The 20,822-nt window shown below is 49.2% G+C and overlaps 1 protein-coding gene across 4 annotated transcripts in view; it reads right to left on the bottom strand.

The window, feature by feature from the left end:
* CD44 (CD44 molecule (IN blood group)) overlaps nt 1-18,117 on the bottom strand; it is a 90,201-nt gene extending 72,084 nt beyond the window's left edge. Inside the window, exon 1 of one of the 4 annotated variants that reach the window (XM_077777513.1) lies at nt 17,876-18,117. In XM_077777513.1, coding sequence (XP_077633639.1) covers nt 17,876-17,942 — 67 coding nt within the window. In that variant the 5' untranslated portion in view covers nt 17,943-18,117. The remainder of the gene's footprint in view (nt 1-17,875) is intronic. The other 3 variants (XM_077777514.1, XM_077777515.1, XM_077777516.1) reach the window with 3 other exon arrangements.
* Between the last annotated feature and the right edge of the window lie 2,705 nt (nt 18,118-20,822).

The raw sequence follows: 20,822 nt of genomic DNA, 5'->3' as shown, positions 1-20,822 counted from the left end.
CCTTGCAGAAAGTCATGGAAGAGACTGTTTCTTAGAGGATGCCAACTAGGGAGGGGAGGTGGGAATTGGGGTGGTGTGAACCACAAAGGAGAAGGAGTGAATGAGCAATGTGGCCTGCTAGCTGACCCTCCTTTGCTTTTAAGCACTTGTCTCTTATTCTGATAGAAAAGATGATTCAATAGATGATAGATAGATAGGTAGATAGATAGATAGATTAGATAGATGATAGATAGATAGATAGATAGATAGATAGATAGATAGATAGATAGAGACAGATATACAAATGGAAAGATACACAGATAGGCAGGTAGGTAAATAGGTAGATAGATAGTTACATAAATAGATACATAGATAAAAGATAGGTAGGTATATAGATGATAGACAGACAGATAGACAGACACAGACAGATAGATAAAGTACTGTTGGTTGAATTTAGAGATCACGGCCTGAATCCACGATGGTAAACTACAATCCCACAAAACCACCCCAACACTGAAGTGGATACAGGCCTTCAGAAAAGAGAATTCCAGTTCCAGCTTCATTCATTCAGCAAGGTGTCATTCAGCCCCCATGTGGTAAGCCCTTGGACCCGGGCATTGAGCCAGGGAGGCACAGTCATGGTCCCAGTGGAAGTTACGGCTCATAGAAGAAGACAGATATTAAACAAGTCAACAGCACAGCACAATGCATGTTGTAACAGAAGTACAAGGTGCTGAGTGATTAGCCCAATGGGAAGCCTTTCTTCCCCAAGGCCTTTGCTGTCCCCAAGGGATGCCTCTCCAAAGACCAGAGGTAGATTGGGAACTAGCTACCCACGGAAATGCTCAGCAAGCTTCATGGTCAGGAAATTCATCCTCAGAATAAACCACAAATCATTTTGGTTTAATAGAATCCATTTCCTCCAGCACTTTCATCATTAGATACCCAAAACAAGCAGACCCCTCCTTGAGGTCTGTATTAAACATCTCTTGGGCTTCTCTTTCCTGGATGTAGTCACCATAAATCCTTTAATGATATTTAGGTGAAAACAAACAAACAAACAAAATCCCAAAGTTTCCCCCCACGTGCCACTCACTAGATTCATGAGCTAGCTGCATGGAGGGAGGCTGCCGTCCCAGAAAACCCTCTTGCTCATCTTTGGGCTCATTAAAATGTTAAGATGTTAGACCCTTGAACTTCAGACTCAAAGAAATTATTAGGAAAGTGCTTTCCTGCTTATGAAGGAGCAATTATTAATATAAAATTCAATAGTCAATTTCAGACTCCTTGAAAAGCAGTCAGTCAGGTCCATTGGAAGCCAACACAGTGCGGTGACATCAGCTCTGGGAGTGGAAACCAAGAGTTCAAGTCCCAAATCTGCATTAATTAGCTGTATGACCTTAAGAAAGTCATTAAACTTGTCCCCTATACAGGAGGATAATAGTGCTAACCATGAAGTTAATGTAAGGGCTGGCTTATATAATGGAGCTGAAAACACTTCACACACATCAAAACACTCTAGGAGTGTAGTTACAGAAAAGGGAAGCTAGCTATCTCCCTTGGGGATGGTCGTCTCATAATTTACAGGAAGAGATACTCATTCAAGGACATAGTAATTCTTTCTAAATGGATCACTACAGATTAGTGGCCCACATGCATGGTGCAGCTCCAGCAATGCTCAGATAGGTTGCAGTAATGAGTTTCTAATAATAACGTGCTCAAGTGTGCAAACAATTGACTGTTTCTTGTAAATTATGACAGATTTAAGGCTATTCCCTGATATGCTTTTTGGGAGAGAAAAAAAAGGATAGTCAGAGCTCTTATGATTGAGTATAAGCCACAAAGTGTCAAAATGCAGTGTGTCCCCCATGTGAACTCTACCCATTAGGTGTGTCTTCTCATGAAAAGACGGAGGGTGTGCCTGAGGAACTTAAGAACTTTGCTTTGCTTTTTTTCTTTACTCTATATACAGTCTCCAACCACAATTCTACTTAAGTGGGTGGACACAGTCTGGGGCCTCACTCACTGTAACAGGCATTGCTATTAGTGCAACAAAGTTCTCCTAATTGAATCTTGATTTTGTTCAAGATCCTGAATGTGTCCTTCATGGAGTGTGAGGCCCCAGCTCCCAGCTCCAGTGGGTAAATCATAACTGGCTTAAGTGAAGCACTGTGGTCAGAGTTCTCCTAGCCAATGACTGGTTATCTGTCCACATTCCATGGAATGTGACCCCATTCTTCCAGTGAAAAAGAAAGGGAAGTCAGGACTTCTGGAAAACCCATTCTTCCAGTTTTGGGGTGGGGTGGGGCGGAGAGACATTTGTGAATAAGCATTCCTCCTTCTGCTGCTAGATACTGCTATTTTTCTCACAGGATGCTTGGAACTTTGGGAGCCCATTTCAGACTATGAAGAGAGCTAACGTGTACAAAGACAATGGGCATGGCAGAGTGGGAAGTCAGAAGAAAACGGGGTCTTTGATAACATCACCGAGCTCCTAAAATCGTCCTGCCTCCAGATTTCTTGTTGTCCAAGATAACATTTTACAAGGGTTTCTGTTTCATTATTCTGTGACAGAGATACTCAGCTGGCTTGCCCTGATACGGTGTACCAAGAAACATGTGACAGACAGGAATTACATGGGGGCACATCATCTCCAAGTAGTTACCGACAACATCTACAAGTCCTCTCCAAGCATTACCAGCAACAAAGAAGATAAAAGAGTCAGGTCCTGTTAGCCAGGTGTTGGACGTCTGTACCCAGGGGTCTTGCCCGTTCCTGCTGCCTGGACCCAAGAGATGCACCTGCGTGACTGCTGGGAGTCAGCCTGAAAATCACTCCCCACGCTCACACTAACCAAACCCGGAGCCCCAGCTCCAGTCAACAAAGTGCTCAAAAAACAAAACAAAACAAAAAAAAACCCCAAGAAACTCGTAATAAAATCAATAAAATCAATAAGATCTGACCCTAAACCAAGGCTTACCATTCAAGATTCCTAAGGAAATTATGATTTTTCCCCCATGGTTTAAAATAACTCCAGCACCATAGGACACTTTTTGTTTCCCAGAGTTTGGGTCACTTTGCTCCCCCAACACATACTTCTAAAGGTCTCGTTCATTAAAATAATTAATAATAATAATAATAAAAGCTTCACTCAGCTTGGAGGGACCCATGGTTCTCTTTTTACCACCCAGCTGCTTTCAGAATTTTGAGGAGAACTTCCTTTGCTTGCTCTCTTACTCAATGAGCCAAGTGTGAGGCATCCAGAAGACAGGCTGCCTCGGCTGGGGTTGCTGAAGGGGTCTGGGGCCCACCCGCCAGGCTGTTTCTTGGTCCTGAGCACTGTTGGGGTTGAGAAGCTCAACGAATAGGGCCTCCACAGAACTGGGGACATTCCGTAAACACAGTTACTGCCCTTCATACTACTGGGCTTCAGAGATCTCCCCTGATGCTCTAGATCAGATGAAGGCTCCCCGTCACATGCTCTCAAAGGCCCCGTGGTTCTCTGTCATGGCGTTCACCGCAACTGTAATTCAATAAAGGAGTAATCATTTGTTTACCCTCCGTCTTCCCAGATAGACTGTAAGTTCCATGAGAGTAGAAACTGTAGAAACTGTGTCTTCCTTGTTCCCAACCGTATCCCCAGTGCCCGGCAGGGCTCTTGGCACACGGTACTGTTCAATCAACATGTGTTGAGTGAACAAATGAATCATTTGAAAACCACTGATTATTGACTCAGCTCACAGAATTGCTCAGAGAGGCTGGGCAAAAGCCAGGCCAGGTTGCGCTGGGCTTTCTGGTTTCCAAACGCTCATTAAGTCAAAAAGGATTCAGATGAACACCAAATATGGATATGCAAGGTATGGCACAGGAAACCAGGTCCAAGAACAGTAAAGGCTCCAGTGGAGTGTGAACACCTACACTATTTCCCATTGTGCTAAAACACCCAATCCCCTTTTAGCGTCCTCTCTTTGTGCTCCCAGGCTTCCTGACCTGGTTACCAGCCTCCTCTTGTTTAGTGCCTTTCCTCTATCTTCTCAAAGTACGAAACAGAAAGGGCACTAGACTGAGAATCAGAAGACCAGAGTGTTGATTCTAACTAGTTATACGACCTCGGGCAAGTCCCTTGCAGCGTCTTTGAGATGCCTTTCCCCCATCTGTCCAGTAACGAGTGGGCCACATAATTTCCACCATCCTTTCCCATTTTGACATGCCATCATCTTTGGCTTTTTGTCACCAGCCCAGGATAGCTTCTCATGTAGGGTCCTTTTTCCCTTTCTCCTCTTCTCCCTCTTTGGATCCATACCTTGTTGCTGCTATAGGGGCCCGGCCCGGCTGGCACTTTCTAAGCCCTAGCAAAGCATCCGAAAGCCCTCCTATACCCTTGCCTCTGGTACTGTTACTGAGTTAGCCTAGCAGGAGCATTGTGATTCAGCTTAACAGGGCACTCCCATTCCTGGCAGTTTGACTGCACCCACAGGCCTCAGGAAACGGCACAGTCAAGAAGCCTGGGCACATACCACGTCCTCCTAGATAAGCCCTGCTCAGGAGGGGACGGCAGCTCTGGAGAGATTGGTGAACATTCCGAAGAATACAATTTCAATGATTGGGGTCAACCAGCAACGGGAGACAGAGATAAAGGCGAAAGTTCCCTCCGGTAATAATAGGACCTTGTAATTCTGTATCACGTGCTCCTGCCTAGCCGCACAAAACACTTTCACACCAGCAGGCAAAGGTGGAGAGGTCCGGGGGAGGCAGAGGGACGGTTATCCCCAGGTGGTTCACACACTGTATTGAAGCCTTAGACAGATAAAGCCAGTAGCCCAAGGTCACACAATTAGGCTTTGACACGGTGGGAATTAGAGCGGAGTGTCCTAATCTCACCCGGGGGCTATTTCTAGGTGACTCTTGGTGGAGCCTTTTGTTAATACCTTGGTTCTGTCTCATCATACCTGCCCAGGCAGTGGGCTTGCTTTCTCCCTTGGGCATGGATAGTGGGAAACTTGAGTGGTCCAGGGTGGGCTTGCGCGCCCGCATTCAGAATCCAGCCTTCTTGACTCAGATGTTACAAGCGGGACCCAGAGAGGCCAGTCTGTGGAATGCTGTTACTGTTTGCACTGGGGAGTCACCGAAAAGGCACGGAAGAGCCCCAAGTGGCAGCTGAGAATGCAGAGGCTCCAGGGCTGATAAAAGTTGTAATTAACGTGTGCCTACAACCCTTTCATCTTCAAAGGCTTTGCTCACATTAGCTAGTTATTCCTATCACCCCCATGGGTGAGGCATCATTTTTGTCTTCTCAGTTTGCAGATGGAGAAGCTGATGCGGAGAAGGGGCCTTTTGCCAAGGCGTCTGGCTCTGGTTCAAACAGAGGAGATTCCTGGCTCCCAGCATCGAACTTCACTTGGGGTGACGGGAAAGCAGTGCGAATGAATCCCAAGAGAGGGCTCAAGCAACCAAACTCCCCCAGGGAACAGACTGTATTTATACTGTGTTCTGGAAGGAGGTGGAGCCTACAGAAGGACTTGCTGACTGGATTCGAGTGGGTCAAGTCCCAGTTACATGCAACTGTCAGAAGGGAAAACCAGAAAAGCCTGCTGCTCCCCTGTGATGTTATCCCCGTGAGACAGGGGTTGGGCCCTCCATCCCGTGCCTGGGGCAGACATCACTAACTCAGTAACAGTACTAGAGGCAAGGGTATAGGAGGGCTTTCAGATGCTTTGCTAGGGCTTAGAAAGTGCCACAGCAGCGTCCGAGGCTGAGTCAAGGTTTAGCTTCTGAGCACAGCCCCGCAGGCAGCCTCTGGTAACCAACGGGACATGAAGTCTATTTGCTCTTGGCGCTGTAGGGCTTGCTTGGGACTCTCGTAAGATGCCACTGTCCAACATGGCCAAAGCTGATGAAGTTTTATCCCAGGTGGTGCTGGGGTCTGGCCCCACTTCGGAACTCTGTCGAGCAGCCTCTAAAGAGGGTGTCGTGAAAACACCTCTGTCCCGGGAGCAGAAGAATCGGATCTTGCAGATGGCGCCGCTGACACGTGATCACCTGGAATCTGTCCAAAGTCATCCCTTGGCATTCCTCAGCTGGGCCTCTCTTATTCGGGCAGGCTGAGCCCTCTCCTGACCCCATCAGGTCAGACATTATTTGCGCCCACTTGAAGTCTTCAGCTCAAGCTTTGCACTTCAGTGGGTTGCCCCATTCTCTCCTCTCTCTGTCCATTTTCTTTCACACACTCATCCACTTTGTCCTCAAATCCCACCTCTTCCATTGAAGCCTACACAATTGTCACTCACAGAGAGTCATCTTCCAGCACTGGAAGATACATCCTCTGGTAGAGCTCTTTCATCGGTTTGACTTTTCCCCCTCAAAACTGTAAGAAGAAGCTCTCTGAAGACAGAAACTAGATCTCCCACTGCCCTCCCTTCTTTCCATGGCGCCAATCACACTACACTTTTTAGTGAACTGATTTAGTGAGTTTATCACCATTTTAGAGCTGGCGAAATGGACAAACCATAAGGCAAGTCGTGCCCACAGTCCTTCCGTGACTAAGAGGGAGAAACACCAAACCTCCGCTGGCTGCATGCGGTTGTCACTTCTCCTAGGATGCTGTGTCTGTGGGATTGGCTGGAGGTACAGAGGAAGCGATAATTGAGGGCACTGCGTGTGACAGGAGAATGGAACCCATCTGGTATTTTATTTCAGCTTCTGGTTGACAGATTCTAGACGGATGTGAAATGGGCACACCCAGGATGGATGTGATCTCAGTAAGGACTTCCAGTGACTGGCAGATGGTCAGAGCCTTGACAGGGCATTTAGTCCCTGACCCACTTTGGCACGCTTCTTAAGTAGTGCCATCTTTACAACTTCCTTTTTTCCTTTTCTTCACTATTTCTTCCTTCCTTCCTCCCTCCTTCTTTTCCCCTTCCTTCCATTCTTCCTTCCTTTCTTTTTTTTCTCTCATTCTTCCTCTCTCTCTCTTTCTCTCTCTTTCTTCCCTCCTTCCTTCCTTTCCTTTTTGTCTTTTCCTGAGCAGAAAGAGGTTCCCTTCCTTCTTTCCTTTTCTTTTTTTTCTTTTCCTAAGCAAATAGGGCTTCTCTGGCTTTATGAAAAAGAAATAAATATCTTAGCAAGAATCTGGAAAGTTATCAGCAGAAGCAGTACCTTGCCATCTCAAAAGTCTGCCTTGGCCAGTGCCCTGGGGTGTGTGTGTGTGTGTGTGTGTGTGTGTGTGGGTGGGTGGGTGTGTGTTTTGTTTGCTCTTTTTTTTAAGACCCTCATTGCCACCCTACTTATTTTCCACAGGCTACTACAGCTCATCCTCTACGTGCTGCTTTGGCTGAATATTATGGTTTGTTTTGCACCAACATGTTACAGCGTTTCCTTTAGGGGGACTGAGAAACCTAGGTTATGCATGGAACTTTGAGAGTGAAGGACAGAACCTTTTCTCTTCTTCATGAGTTAGATTTTCTGGTCACTTGAAGCAATGTTTTTTTAAAGTACAGTTTCAGGTAAAGGGCACTGCATTCAGATCCTGCAGATAATCCCAGGACAGGCTTCCTGTATTTTTAGCTGTGTGACTAAGACATGTTCCTAACGTCTCTGGCCCAAGTTTCTTCACATGCTGATGCCCAAGCAATTGAAAGGAATCAGCTGAATCCTCTGAACAAAGCACCTTGTTCCTAAGAGTCACGCCTGCCCACTGAGGTTGAGTGTATCTGGGTGAATAGACTTGTTTCTCGCATGGATTAATAATTCACTTCTGACATTTAATACTAACCAGGCATCACTTTTTTTTTTTTTTTGGCACTGCATTATAGTCGTGTTATTCTTTCCATTAAGTTTTATGAGGCTTAGGTGTTCGTGGCCCACAGAGAGGTGGATTTATAGAACATGAGGCCTGGAAAGGACTTTATAGATCGACTAGAATCCAACCCTCTCATTTTAGGCATGGAACATTGAAGGTAAATAGGGGTGAAATGATTTGTTCAGCAAACTGGAATATAATAATATAACGTAATAGCCAGTTCTATTTTTGAGGCCCTCCATGTGCTAGACACTTAGCTCTAGACACCACATGCTAAATGTTGTTCTAGACATTTAACATGTGCCCCGCCTGAGCTCACGCCACCCTGAAGCGGCAAAGGGAGGAATCAACCTGAGGTCTGCCCCTTTTCACAGCCCTTACTCCTTCTCCACAGCCCTCCTCCAAAGCCAAACTCGATTTCCACTGCACCACACTAAACCTCTGGTTTGGCATAAGTGGTCTTTGGAATGGAAGGTTTTTAAACCATTGAAAGAAACAACTCCTCCCCCCGCCTTTTTTTTTCTTAACAGAGTGGCCAAACATAAACATGTTTTCTCTAAGTGTCATTTAGAACATGATTTTGAGGGTTGGGGTTTTTTATACTTGAGACCAGATTTGGAAGGAAGGGCCGGAGCCAAGCGGCAGACAGACCTATAGGAAATCAGGATCCCGGTCCTACTGGACAGGACCTAACGAGCTCTGAAGCTCCCCCGCCTTGCCTGACATGTTAGACTTTAAGAAAGATACACTCAAAGAGAATGCAGGGAAAAGTAATTTCAAGGAGGTCTGAGGATAACTACAGGGGACACTAGAAAAAGTAAAATTAAAAGGTTTTTATAGACCAGAAAGGCGGGGAGGGGAAGGATGAAACCTATAAAAATCACTAAAGGTAAATGAGAAAGATTGCTTTGCCAAATCTAGAAATTTCATTCATTCAGTCGGGCATCCAATTTTTTTTTTTTTTGAGAGAGAGAGAGAGAGAGAGAAAGCATGAGCCGGGGAGGTACAGCGATGGGGGCAGGGCAGAGCATCCAAAGCAGGCTCGATGCTGACAGCAGAGAATCCTATGTGGGACCCAAACTCACGAACTGTGAGATCGTGACCTGAGCCAAAGTCAGACGCTCAACCAACTCAGCCACTCAGGCGCCCCAGCCATCCAATATTTATTGAGCATCTACATTAACTGGAGAAATGACACTTGGGGGCTACAGCAATACAGACATGTATATAATGTACATAAAGCATGAACTTTTCCCTATCGAGCTTCTCGGCTCACCAGTGAAAGACATCAGTTGGCCAAGCACAGCTCAGAGGCATCCCTGACACTTCTTTCTTTTAGATGGAGATATGCTTGTGACGTTTTTATGAGTTATCAGGGAGAAACAGGACAACACTTGGAAGTCAGGAGGGATGTACCTGACCCCCAAGGCTGACGCTGAGGAACCAACTTGCCCTTGACAGAAGATCCTCTGCAAAGATGAACTTCTTGGCAAAAGATTTCTCTGGCGGTGTCATTTCCCTCTTCGGGTCTGGTCTACCTCTGTGTGACCAGCACTCTTATAGGTCCCTGAGCCTGTGTCTTCCCTTTGCAGGAAAACAGGACTGTGCAACAAGCCGGCGGCAGTGGGCCTGACTCGGTGACACCCACTGGTCTCCTGCAGGCCGTAAGACTTCCAGGGTCTGCTTCTCGAACCTCACGCCCGGAAATACCAGCATTTGTGACCGGCAGATGGTAGATCCACATTTACCACCTTTGGAGTGTGTGAAGGCTAGGGGCGGGGGCCTGGGCAAAAACCAACTTCTAGACCGGTGGCAGGAGACCAGGAATTGCTTGCGTGGAAGTGTCGGCTTCTCCCTGGCATCTCAAGTTGCATAATGATGACCACTGGGGAAGAGGCTTTATGGTCATCACCCTAATGGTTCGGCAGATTCTCTTTGAGAGAGGAAGTGGAACAAGAGGCTGCCTAGACCCATGACTGGTGTCATGGAAGGCACTTCAGACCAGCTCAAGTGAGATTCAAACAGGTAAGGAATCTATGTGAACCTCTGAGCTCAGGCAGAATGCACGGGTCACTTCTTATAGACAGAGTCAGATGTGCCCAGGGGGCTTTGCCTCCACTCTTCCTGGGTGGCTTGTTTCTCAGGCAAAGTACCCAAAGGAAACCCTGCCCACCTCCCCCACCTCCCCATGCAAGGGTCACTTGCTGGGACACACAGAAGCCAGGCCATTTTTAGGTTTAGGCTAGGGCTGGGAAGGAGAGGTGCATCCACTTTTAGTTTGTGTTCCATTCCCTATGCCAGGCTGAGTGTAGCCTGATCCCTGATGACTTCCTCTGAGCTTCCTCCCTTCCTCATCAATTCTAGCTGGTAAAGAGAAGGCCCCGGGACCAAGGACCCTTGCACTGAGAGCAAACATGTTCCTGTTATTTGACTGACTCCTTTTCCAGCTTTTTCCATTCACGAGCCAAAGCCCTACATGGTGGAGAAGCACCAATCAGCGACCTTTGCCCTTCATCCAGGGGCCAAGCAGTGAAGTGATAATGAACAAATAACTCAACCCTGCATCCCTTTCAATCCTCTCCCTTCCCTAACTCCCCACCATACAGAAGAGAGAAGAACTTCTATGCAGGAATTGGAATGAATGAGCCGCTCAGAGTACAAGTGGGGAGAACTTTCCATGGCCACTTCTTTCTCCTTCGTATTTGCAATTCTAGCCTTCTTCTGACATCATGTCTACAAAGGGAGGGCAAAGCTACCTCTGTGGATGCTATGGCCCGACCTACACCTGATTCCCCAATGGAGTTTATGAAAACAACCAGAGCACGACCAGTGATCACCATCCGGATTTCTGGGGGCCCTGCTGTCTTCATGTACTAAGAGAAACGCAGTAGTGACTGAGAGCTTGGCCCCAGTAGCCAGACCACCTAGGTTTGAATCTCAGCTCCATCCCTTAGAGCTCTGCGGCCTTGGACAAGTTACTCAAATTCCCTATGGCTTAAAAGAGGGTTAATAATAGCACAACTTCATAAGGTTGGTGTATGGATTAAACAAGCAAGTGTACAGGAAACAGAAGGTCCCAGTGTGGGCACATGGCTAGCGCCCTGTAAGTATTTACTATTGCTACTAATTGTGGTGATCGTTATCGTCAGAAACACACAACTCACTGCGAAGAAACAGTGCAGAAGATACAAGAGCCCTCTCCGACTGTCAAGAAAGGTTGTGGGGAAGAAAGATGAACTTACAAGCACCTCCAAAGGAGACCTGCAATGACACCATAGCAAATGGGAGTCGTTTCTCCCCGCTGGAGTTTTGCAATTAACCTTCACTTTGAAAAGCTGAAGACTCGAGGAAGAGTTTTGGGGCCCAAGTTCTGCAAATCACCTCCTGGGTGACTCAGCCCTCCCCACCCACCTGTCTGCCCACACTTGCACTTAGGAGGGCCACTTGCCTCGGGTGGACACACCCAGGCAGCCAGCCCACAGCACAGTCAGGAAGATCTGGCTTCGGATGCTCTTTTCCCCCACGACACCCTCCCGTCGTTCCTCGCTTGACACCCCCGTGTCCGTGTCTCACCGGCCAGATGACCCCTGGGTAGGCAGGGCCCGCCCCCGTCATGGGCAACTCCAGACTCAGCGAGCCGGGGAGGGGAGGTGGCATGGTTTGGTGTAGCCAGTGCGGCTTTCCCAGCAGACAGCAGGCTTCCCCAAAGGCTTGCCCCTTCAGGGGCTTCAGAAAACCCATGGAGAAAGCAAGAATCTTCTGTGAAGCCCTTCAGCTTCTCTCCCAGCTGCCACCACCTTCCAGAAGCAGGGGGGGTCAGGAAGGGGCTCAACCTCAGATCAGCATCTCCAAAATAACCGGACCTCCACGTGGGCCGCTGCTGGGGAGTGTTTTATTTTGAGGCTTAAATTTGGGGGTTGGAGTCATCGTCTGCCTGGCTCCCGCTCCCTTCTTGGCCCATGAGGCTGGTAACCCTGTCCTTAGACAGGCGTCCCCGGCCACAGCAAGCAGCCACCAAAACCACAAACAGACAGGCGATCTCCCTGTTTGGGGCAGACCAAATGAGAGCCCCGTGGTGGGCAGCTGACCGGCCAAGCGCCCTTCTCAGCGCTGCCCTGAGCAAAACAGCCATCTCCAGTGTTTTCAAAGACACACAGAGGTATTTGCATCCTATGTATGGTGTCCAGCATGTTCTGTACACAGGATGAAGTTACTTCTATCTATATTCTGGATATTCACTTCAGTTTAACAGTTACTGGTAGCTAGGGCCAACCCTCGGATCTGGGACCACCAAAAAAAAAAAGAAGAAGAAGAAGAAGAAGAAGAATGTTACACATTCCCTGATGTCAGGGGGCTCCCAGGGTCCTGGAGAGGATGGATAATAGAAGAGATGATGGGTTTTGGGTTTTCCCCCTTTGCGAAGTGTGAAAGTCATTAGCATCCCTTGGCCCCAAAAGATAAAAAGGCCACCCTGCATGGTTTTACTGTGGAGCTTTAAGGCTAATTAACTGGGACCCTGTGAGAACCAGATACCGCACAGTCGGAGGGGAGGTTACTGGCATGGCCGCCCTCCTCTGATACCAGATTCTCAAAGTGGGGTGGGTTTACCCACCACCACCACCAATTTGGCAAAGTCTGGAGCCATTTTTATGGTTGTTCACAACTCTGGGAGGGCGGGTGCACTACCAGAGTCCAGTATGCAGAAGTCAGAGATACATGGTCAGCCATTACCTAGGAAGCCATACACTACATCCACCGTGAGCCAGCTCGTCAGGGGTGGGGAACCGTGGCCTTCCGACATTGAGTCCCCAAGTGCCTAAACTGCCTGGTGCGCCGAGGAGGCACTGTGTAGACGTTTGTTGAATACACTGCCTAGCTGACTAACTTACTAGAAAGTGGGTAAATTAACAGCAGGGTAGCAGAAATAGACACACCCCTTTTTCATTCCGTTTTTTTCATATATTCAAATCCTATCTTGTCCCTATTCCCACTTCCTCTCCTTCATGGATTCCTCCAGCCTCCCTTGCTGTGTCTCAGCTCAGAAATGCTGTTAGCCTTACAGTCTAAAATGGCCCAGCTCAGACATGCCAACCTCAGACATGTAATTCCTCTGTAGTACCCAGCACAGTGTGGGACCCACAGAAGACACCTGATAAATTCTTAAGGACTGACCTGTAATATTCACATTATGTGCAGACACACGGGCTCAGACGCACGCACACCCTCAATGTACGCATGCCCACATGCAGCAAGCAAGAGTCAAATATGTAGCTTGTACTTCACATATCGGTGTGATCAAGAAGTGGAGGGCAGAGAAATATTAAATATTTCTCTCCAAAGTACACATTTTCAGGACCAGACATGAATGGAATCAGACACTCAATCCATTAAGGAGCTATAAGGATGTGAATTTCTTTTGAGTGAGGTGCCTTGCAAAGTTTTTGACTTCTAATCACATGAAGCTATACATTTATTGGTAGAAAAGTATATAGACACTTAGTCAAAATATATACAATGTGTCAACTGGTAGAACATTTGCACTTTGAAATCCTGACTGTCCTAGAAACTTTGGCATCACTTTATCCGTGCCAAGCCAGACTCCACAACCACAGACTAGAAAACACCCCCTTCTACCTCTTTTGGATTGGTCTGGCTTCCCACACCCTTGATGGCCAGCTTTGGGGGAGTGCACTTTTTAAGAAAGCATCTCAACTTGCTCAGTGTGTGAAAAGCGGGGTTTGAATTTAAGGTAGGAGGCACTAGTCTACCCTGATGAGTCTAAAGAACACTTGTGTGCTTCCCATTCAAGCAGGAACACAAAGGAAATTGACTCATCAGCTTCTCACTGTGCAATCCCCCAGAATTTCTTTCTGAAGCAGAAAAGATCCCCTTTGAGAACCATGCTTTGTCTGTCAGCATCTGCCACCTGCTTCATCTCTTCTTTCACAAGAGCCACTTCCTTTTTAGATTCTGGGTGGAGTTGGCTGAAACAGAGGTGCTGGGGAAACATAGCTCAGCCCTAGCTGAGCCCCAGCACAGCCCAGTCCCGGCCGGGACCTGCTGATGGGGAGACCCAGCACCAGCCCACCTCCACTCTGTCAGGGAACCCCAGCTTGAAACCATCAGCCCGGACACTGTAGACTGATCTGAAATCTCACCTGGGAGATGGCATGTCACCTAAAGCTCCATTCTGCCTTTCAGCTCAAGACCCTAGACTTTTGTAGAAAACCATGTCAGCCTACCACCTGGGTCCCCAAGACTTCCCCTCTCTGGGGCACGGACAGCCTGCTAAATAAACACTGAAGGTTTCCAGTGAGTGTGTGAGGAGGGGCTTTCTGGGTCAACACATCTAAAGCGCTTGCAGGGTTAGGGTGAGGGCCTCTGCAGGCCTCCTCCTTAATTTTCAGGCATCGGACATTGCCCTAACTTGTCTCTTAGACAAGGAACAGCCTCTCCCTTTTTTCCAAGCCTGCAAATGAGAGCATGTCTAGAAGGGCAGCTGGGCTCTGATAAGGGAATTGACTTATTTTAGTAACAAATAACTAGGCTGGCATCTCTTGACAGCTGTGGCCAAGACTGGGGAGAGACAGTCCAGGGTAGGGCAGGGTAGAGCAGCTAAGAGCCCACAGCCTGCCAGGGGGAGCGAGAAAGCCTCTCACACCAGGCTTCGCGTTAGCTGGTCACAAGGGATGCGGAGGATATGGGAACGACATCCACACACAGTTTCCAAAGCAGTGAATCAAAGGAGCATAAGCATCGGAGTCTAACACGGGGGACTGTTAGACAATGGGAAACCCCAACTCCACCATCTTGTGGCTGTGTGTTCTCGGGCTAGTCATGCCACCTCCCTGAGCCTCGACTCCTTGGTCTAGAAAATGGGGTTAACTAAACATATTTAGGACATCATGAGGCTTATAGAGAATAATCTATTCAACCCCTGTGGCTGAATGCCTCGCCCAGAGCCAGTGCTCTCAGTAAATGCACTTCCTGGGACTTGGAACCCTCTTTTGCAGTAGCAGCCAGGCTTTGAAAACAGGGGTGCTCTTTAACTCCGAGCGATCCGGCCATGCTCCAAGAGGCCCTGGGAGCTCCCAGGACAGTACAGAGGCTCTTCCTCGAGAAGCAACTTTGTTTTGTGGTAAGGAATATGTATCATTCTTCTTTATCTTAAACTCAAACCACGTGTATTATAGAGAAAATAAAAAATTGTAGTGAATGTTGAAGGTAGCATTTAGGGCATCAAACCAGCGTTAGGCTCACCACGGGGACAGAGGTGGAGTCCTTGGTGATGGGGGTATTTCAGAGCCCTGTGGATGGAAAATGTCCAGCCCTAAGTCTGTCTGCAACAGGGAAAGTCACTCCTCCCTTCTGTGCAGGCTCTGCTTCCTCCATGGGAAAAAGAAGGGTTTTTCTAAATGGTCCTTGGAGTCCCCATTGGTGAGTCTATGACAATGAGTCAAGAAATATTTTTTGAATGAATGGAAGGGGGCCTGTCATAACTTAAGAATTCCTTGCTGCCCATGCTGCTTCCGCGTGGGGCAATTTGAAAGAAAATGGAACCACTTCCTACTGGCTGTCAGCCTCAAACACGCCTACTTGGCACAGCGCCTTTGCAGGAAATGAGAGGTCCAATGTGTGTCTGGTGAATAACTGAATTAACTGATGCTAACCTCAGTGTGATGGATTTTTTGCTTCTCCACCTGGGAAAACACAGCCAAAGCCCTAACTCCCAGGAAGAAAGGACTCTCATACTCCCAGGGAGCAGAGGGCATTCATCACCCCCAAGAGCTCTCAGATGCACCCCTCTTTCTCAACACCAGGGGCGCAACTCCCCAGCAATGACCTCCCGCCCACAGGGGAAGGGAGGCGGTAAGATGTGGGAGAGCTCATCCCACTTGCCCTCTACCCAGGGCTACTCTTCTTCTTCCTGCATATGACACCCAATTCACAGTGTCTGTTTTCCAACTTAATTTCTTGTTCAGTGTTGCTTGACTCCATTTGGCCATTTCTCTATTTTTTGCTTTCGAGTATGAAGCACGGACCCTTTCTTCCTCCCCAAACCCTTGCTCCTTTCCAAAGTTTCCTCATTGTCTTCTGGAGGCCCCCCACTCCCAACAGGGGCGCTGGGGCAATAGTATTGGCTCTCCTACCCCCCATTTCCTCCTTCCCCTCCCTGCCCGCCCAGCCAAGTTGCTGTTAAGTCACGTCTCCCTTCCAAGTCTCAGTTCCTTCCAAACAACGTTACAAGCACATGAAAGCCAAGGCCCAGGCAGTTATTGCCACTGGCACTTTTTGTGCTACCTCCAAATGACGCTGCCCAGATGGACCGTGAAAGCCTGGGGAGGAGGGAGCCCTCTAGTCTCTGGGTCAGGACAGTGTCAATATTTGGGGATGCGACCCTTAAGAAGAATCAGGGAGACCAGTTGGAAGGAGTCAGGAGCCAGATCCTCAGAAACAAAGCAGAAGACATCACCAGAAGGTAATTCAAATAAACCTCCCCGGAGGTCTCAGGGAAGGTAATATACAAATAAACTTCCCTGGAGGTCACAGAGAAGGCCCGGCCCAGGCCTCTCCCTGCACTCCAGGTTTTCTCTTCCCTGGCATCCCAAGTGCTTTTGCCTTTCAAAGACTTGTTGGAGCTCAGTTCGCCTTGGAAGCCTCCGATGGCCTCTGGTCCACCTCAACCCTCCATCCCCAAACTCTTTCCAAGTACATCCATGCCATACATGCAGTCTAACATATTCCCACTAAGCACAGACTAACGGACCTGGGTTCACATGCGCACCAATCCTTCTGGCTGTGTGAGAACCGGCAAGTTACTTAACCTCTCTGAGCCTTAGTTTGTCCTGAAACAGGGCTAGTAACAGGATGCTTCTCGCTGGGCCACGGTGAGGGCAAATTACAGTAACACTTGTAAACATTTAGCGCAGTGAAAGTGTGCAGTAAATGCTGGCTGGTTTCTATTTCTTCTATTATTATGATTATTATCATTATTATTCTTTCTGCTTCAGGAATCTGGATCTTCGATCCCCACTTATCCCCAGTCTGAAGTATCCAGGTAAGACTGTATCTTTGGTACCCCCAGAGCTGGGTTTAATGAATACTTGCTGAGTGGAATTAAGCATAGGCTGAGCTGTCTTAATGACCCAGCTGGCACTTCTTAAAAGAAGAATTAATTTTGCTAGCAATAAGCAAATCAGCCATGTAATTATCTGTACATACACGGACAAAGGGAAGGGACGTGTGCAGTTCGGTCTCACCAGGCTGCCTCACGCGCCGCCACCCACTCCACAGCCACTGAGAGATACAGCCCCAGCTCCAGGGTGCCTAACACCACCCTGACGCCCGGGCGCCCCTCCCTGCTCTGGGGCTGCCAGGCTGGGAACATGAGCCACGTTACTGTCTGGATTTCCCCTAACTGATTGGCAGGAGCAGGGGGTTTGAGTAGCTGCTCAGTCATTGCCTTTCCTCCTCACACTCCCTGCCCCAGGCTGGCACCTCGTGGAAACCCAGAACCTCACAGAGCTGGTTCAAGTTCCCACAAGCGCTGGATAGTCAGTGACTGGAGCCAACTGGAAGAGCTTTGGAGCTCAGGCGCACTGGGGAGCCGCAGGGCGCCGGCACCCCTTTCTGGAAGGCTCACCGCCACCGGCTCTCACACCACCTTCCCTATGACCACCTGGCTAATAGCCCCGGCCCCCGCCCCGCCTCGCCCTGCCCTGCCCGACGACAGCCCAGCCAGGCTTCCAGCACCCTTGGGCACAGGAGTCTGTCCGTCCAGACACCGGCTGCGCGCACCAGGAGTACGGTTACTTTCTGCCTTGTGCTCCGGCGCCGGCGACCTCACCCCAAACTGCGCGCAGCAGCCGGCCCGGCCAACTTTCTCCGCTCTTTCTCTTTTCCTTTCAGCAAAACGGTGCTTCGCACCAACACACACTCCAAGGGCTTAGCGCAAATCCTCGCCCCGCTCTCCTTAACCAAATCCACGCCGCTCGCCGGCCGCTCGCCTCCGGTCCCCGGGGCCCGCTCAGCCAGGTGGCTGCAGGGTCCGTCCCGGCCTCCCGGCCACTCCCTCCCGCTGCCCCCCGCCGCACTCACCGATCTGCGCCAGGCTCAACTGCAAGAGGCACAGTCCCCCGGCTAGGCGCCACCAAAACTTGTCCATGGTGCGAGCGAACCGAGGGGGCGAGCGCGGGGTCCGGTGCGCTGGGCGGGGGCCGGCGGAGCGCGGGGCGAGCTGGGCGGCCCGAGCCTATCGGGGGCTGGGGTCCGGCTGGGCAATGAGGGCGCCTGGGAAGTTGGGTGCAGTTTTTATTCAAGGGCTGAAAGAGTGACCTAAGAGGGAGGGAGGGAGCGAGCGCAGGACACACCCAAGCAAGGGGGCTGTGACTAAGCAGCGGCAGAGGTTTAAAGACGTAGCAGCCCTCCCCTGCGCTAGCCCTTCCGCCCCCGCCCCGTGCCCCGCGGAGACGGTAAGCCCGCGCGGCCTCGGCTGCGGCCGCGGAGCCCCGGGGAGCCTGTGAGCCCCGGGACGCAGCGGTTTCCTCTCCCGGCCGCTGCAAGGGCGGCCTCTGGCCGGGCAAGGGGGTGGCTGGGTCCTGAAACCTTAGTCCCGTTGGGTCCAGCTCCGACCCCTCCTCTCCGCTAGGCTCCATGTGAACGGGGCTGGAGAGTGATCTCTCTGGAGAGTGATCTCTCCGAGTTTCACCAGCGGCTGGATATTCTAGGAGAGGAGATGGGATCGTGGAGAGGTCCCGCCCTGGGTAGGGGCGCTCCCCGGCTCGCCGTGGCAAGGAGGGGTGGGGAGCTTGTGATTCTTCCCCAGGGAAGAGGACGAGCGCATTCTTCTTCCCCTGAAAGAGAAGCAGAGTTCCGCATGGCTCCAGTGGAGTTTTGCTTCCTACCAGGGCGGCTCAGAAAGCTAAGGGTGACGAGCCATGGGGCGGCTATTTCCCTCCTGCAACCCGTGTGTCACCTCCCAGTCCCAGGCTGGCCCCTGGACCTAGCCACTCATTCATCCATCCAGTCAGTCACCCATTCATCCTCCCAAACGTCCTTCTGTCCGTCCATTCATCAGCTACCCATCTTTGCTCACATCCCTCCAGGGCTGATGCATCTATCCATCCTCTCTACCATCCGCTTATCCAAGCACACATCCTCTCTTCTATCCATGGATCCCCCACGTATTCTTCCAAAGATGCTCCCATACAAATTCTCCCCCACCTTCCCATACACTCTTCCACACCTCTTCATAAACCTACATCCCTCCGTCTGTATGCAGTCCTCTTCTCCAGCCAGCCAGCCAGCCACATGTGTTCTTCAGTGTATCTGTCCGTGTCCATCCGTCATCCACATATCCATTCGCCATTTTTAAAACTTTTTTTTTTAAATGTTTTATTTAGTTCTGAGAGAGAGACAGCATGAGCAGGGGGAAGGTCAGAGAGAGAGGGAGATACAGACTCTGAAGCAGGCTCCAGGCTCTGAGCTAGCTGTCAGCACAGAGCCGGACTCAGGGCTCGAACCCACGAACCGTGAGATCATGACCTGAGCAGAAGTCGGTCAGTTAACCGACTGAACCACCCAGGTGCCCCTCCATTCACCATTTTATCCATCCTCTCATCCACCAAATATCCACCCATTCTCTCTTGCTCCTATTTATACTCCCATCTATGCAAACATTGATCCACTTTCCCCCACATGTCCTACCCAATACCTCTCAGAAGGGGGAGGAAGATGGTCCTATTGTTCAGGGGAGGGACTTTGAGTTAGAAAAATCATACTTTGTGTTATAATTCCAGATCTCCCTAGAACATCCAGGCATTTGATATTTGAAAAGCAAAAGCAGTGTTTGTTGTTCATGTGGACCATGGAAAGTGTATCCGAATGGGCTTCTCGCCTGGTGGGGTACACAGAAAATGGTAATGGTTGTCAGGGACTGTGGGAAGACCCTGAAGGAGCCAGGGTAGAATTTCTGAACCAAAGTAATCCCCTTTTGATTTTGTTATTTACTGAAAGAAACAAAAATTGAGAGAAAGTGCATGCAGCTATTACTTATTCATCAAACACGCAGTGAATGCTCCAGAGTATCAAGACCAACGAGATCCGCCCTATCTTCAGGGGCCTCACACTCAGGTGGGGAATCAGCCCCACAGGCCGGCTGTTACCACACAATAAGAAATGTGCTGTAAAATATGTGTGAGCAGATCGCTATCCATCATAGAGAAGAGAGCCTCTTGCACGCACTGCACACTTTCCCAGGGAACACCATGCGGCCTTCACAAAGGAGGTGATATTTAAGGTCTTAAGGGAGGAGGAGGGATTCTTCAGAAAACTGGCAAGGAGTCCACCACCAGCAATATTCTGTAGTAATTAATTGCAAGGATTTAGGAACCGGAATGCCTGGCTTCATACATTGCATGGTGTGACCTTAAACAAGTAAATTAGCCTCTGGGCCTCAGTTTTTCTTGCGTCTAACATGGGGTTAATAACAGTATCCATTTCTTGCGTCTAACATGGGGTTAATAACAGTATCCATTCCATAGAATTGGTGAAGAGTACGAGTACGTGACTCAAAAGTCCTGCATATATTAAGCACTAGATGTATGTATATATCTGCATATAGTAAGCACCGTAAATGTGTTTGCTGTCATGACTAAAAGCAAAATTATGACTAAGCATAGAAAAGTGAAAGCACATGACTTGTTCAGGCAATGCCATAGAGCTGCTTGAACATTCGATCAGATGAAGATATCGAGGGAGCACAGCAAGAAGGGAGGCCAGAGAGGGAACCAGGAGCCCTCCTGCTCAGGCCATAGACTAGACCAGGAAGTTTGAACTTGACCCCTAGGAAATAGGGAGCCACAGAAGCCTCATCGTTGTTGTGGCTGCTGTTATTGTTGTTGTTATTGTGCTAAAATACACATAAGGTAACATTTACCATTGCAACCATGCAGTAACCCTCAGCACATTCACAAATTTGGGTGGCTATCACCACCGTCATGGTCAGCTTGGGCTGCTAGACTGTATATCACAGACTGGGTGGCTT

This window comes from Crocuta crocuta, unplaced genomic scaffold (genome assembly GCF_008692635.1).
Source record: "Crocuta crocuta isolate KB4526 unplaced genomic scaffold, BGI_CrCroc_1.0 scaffold384, whole genome shotgun sequence".
NCBI classification, from domain to species: domain Eukaryota; kingdom Metazoa; phylum Chordata; class Mammalia; order Carnivora; family Hyaenidae; genus Crocuta; species Crocuta crocuta.
This window is presented reverse-complemented; position numbering and strand designations above follow the sequence as displayed.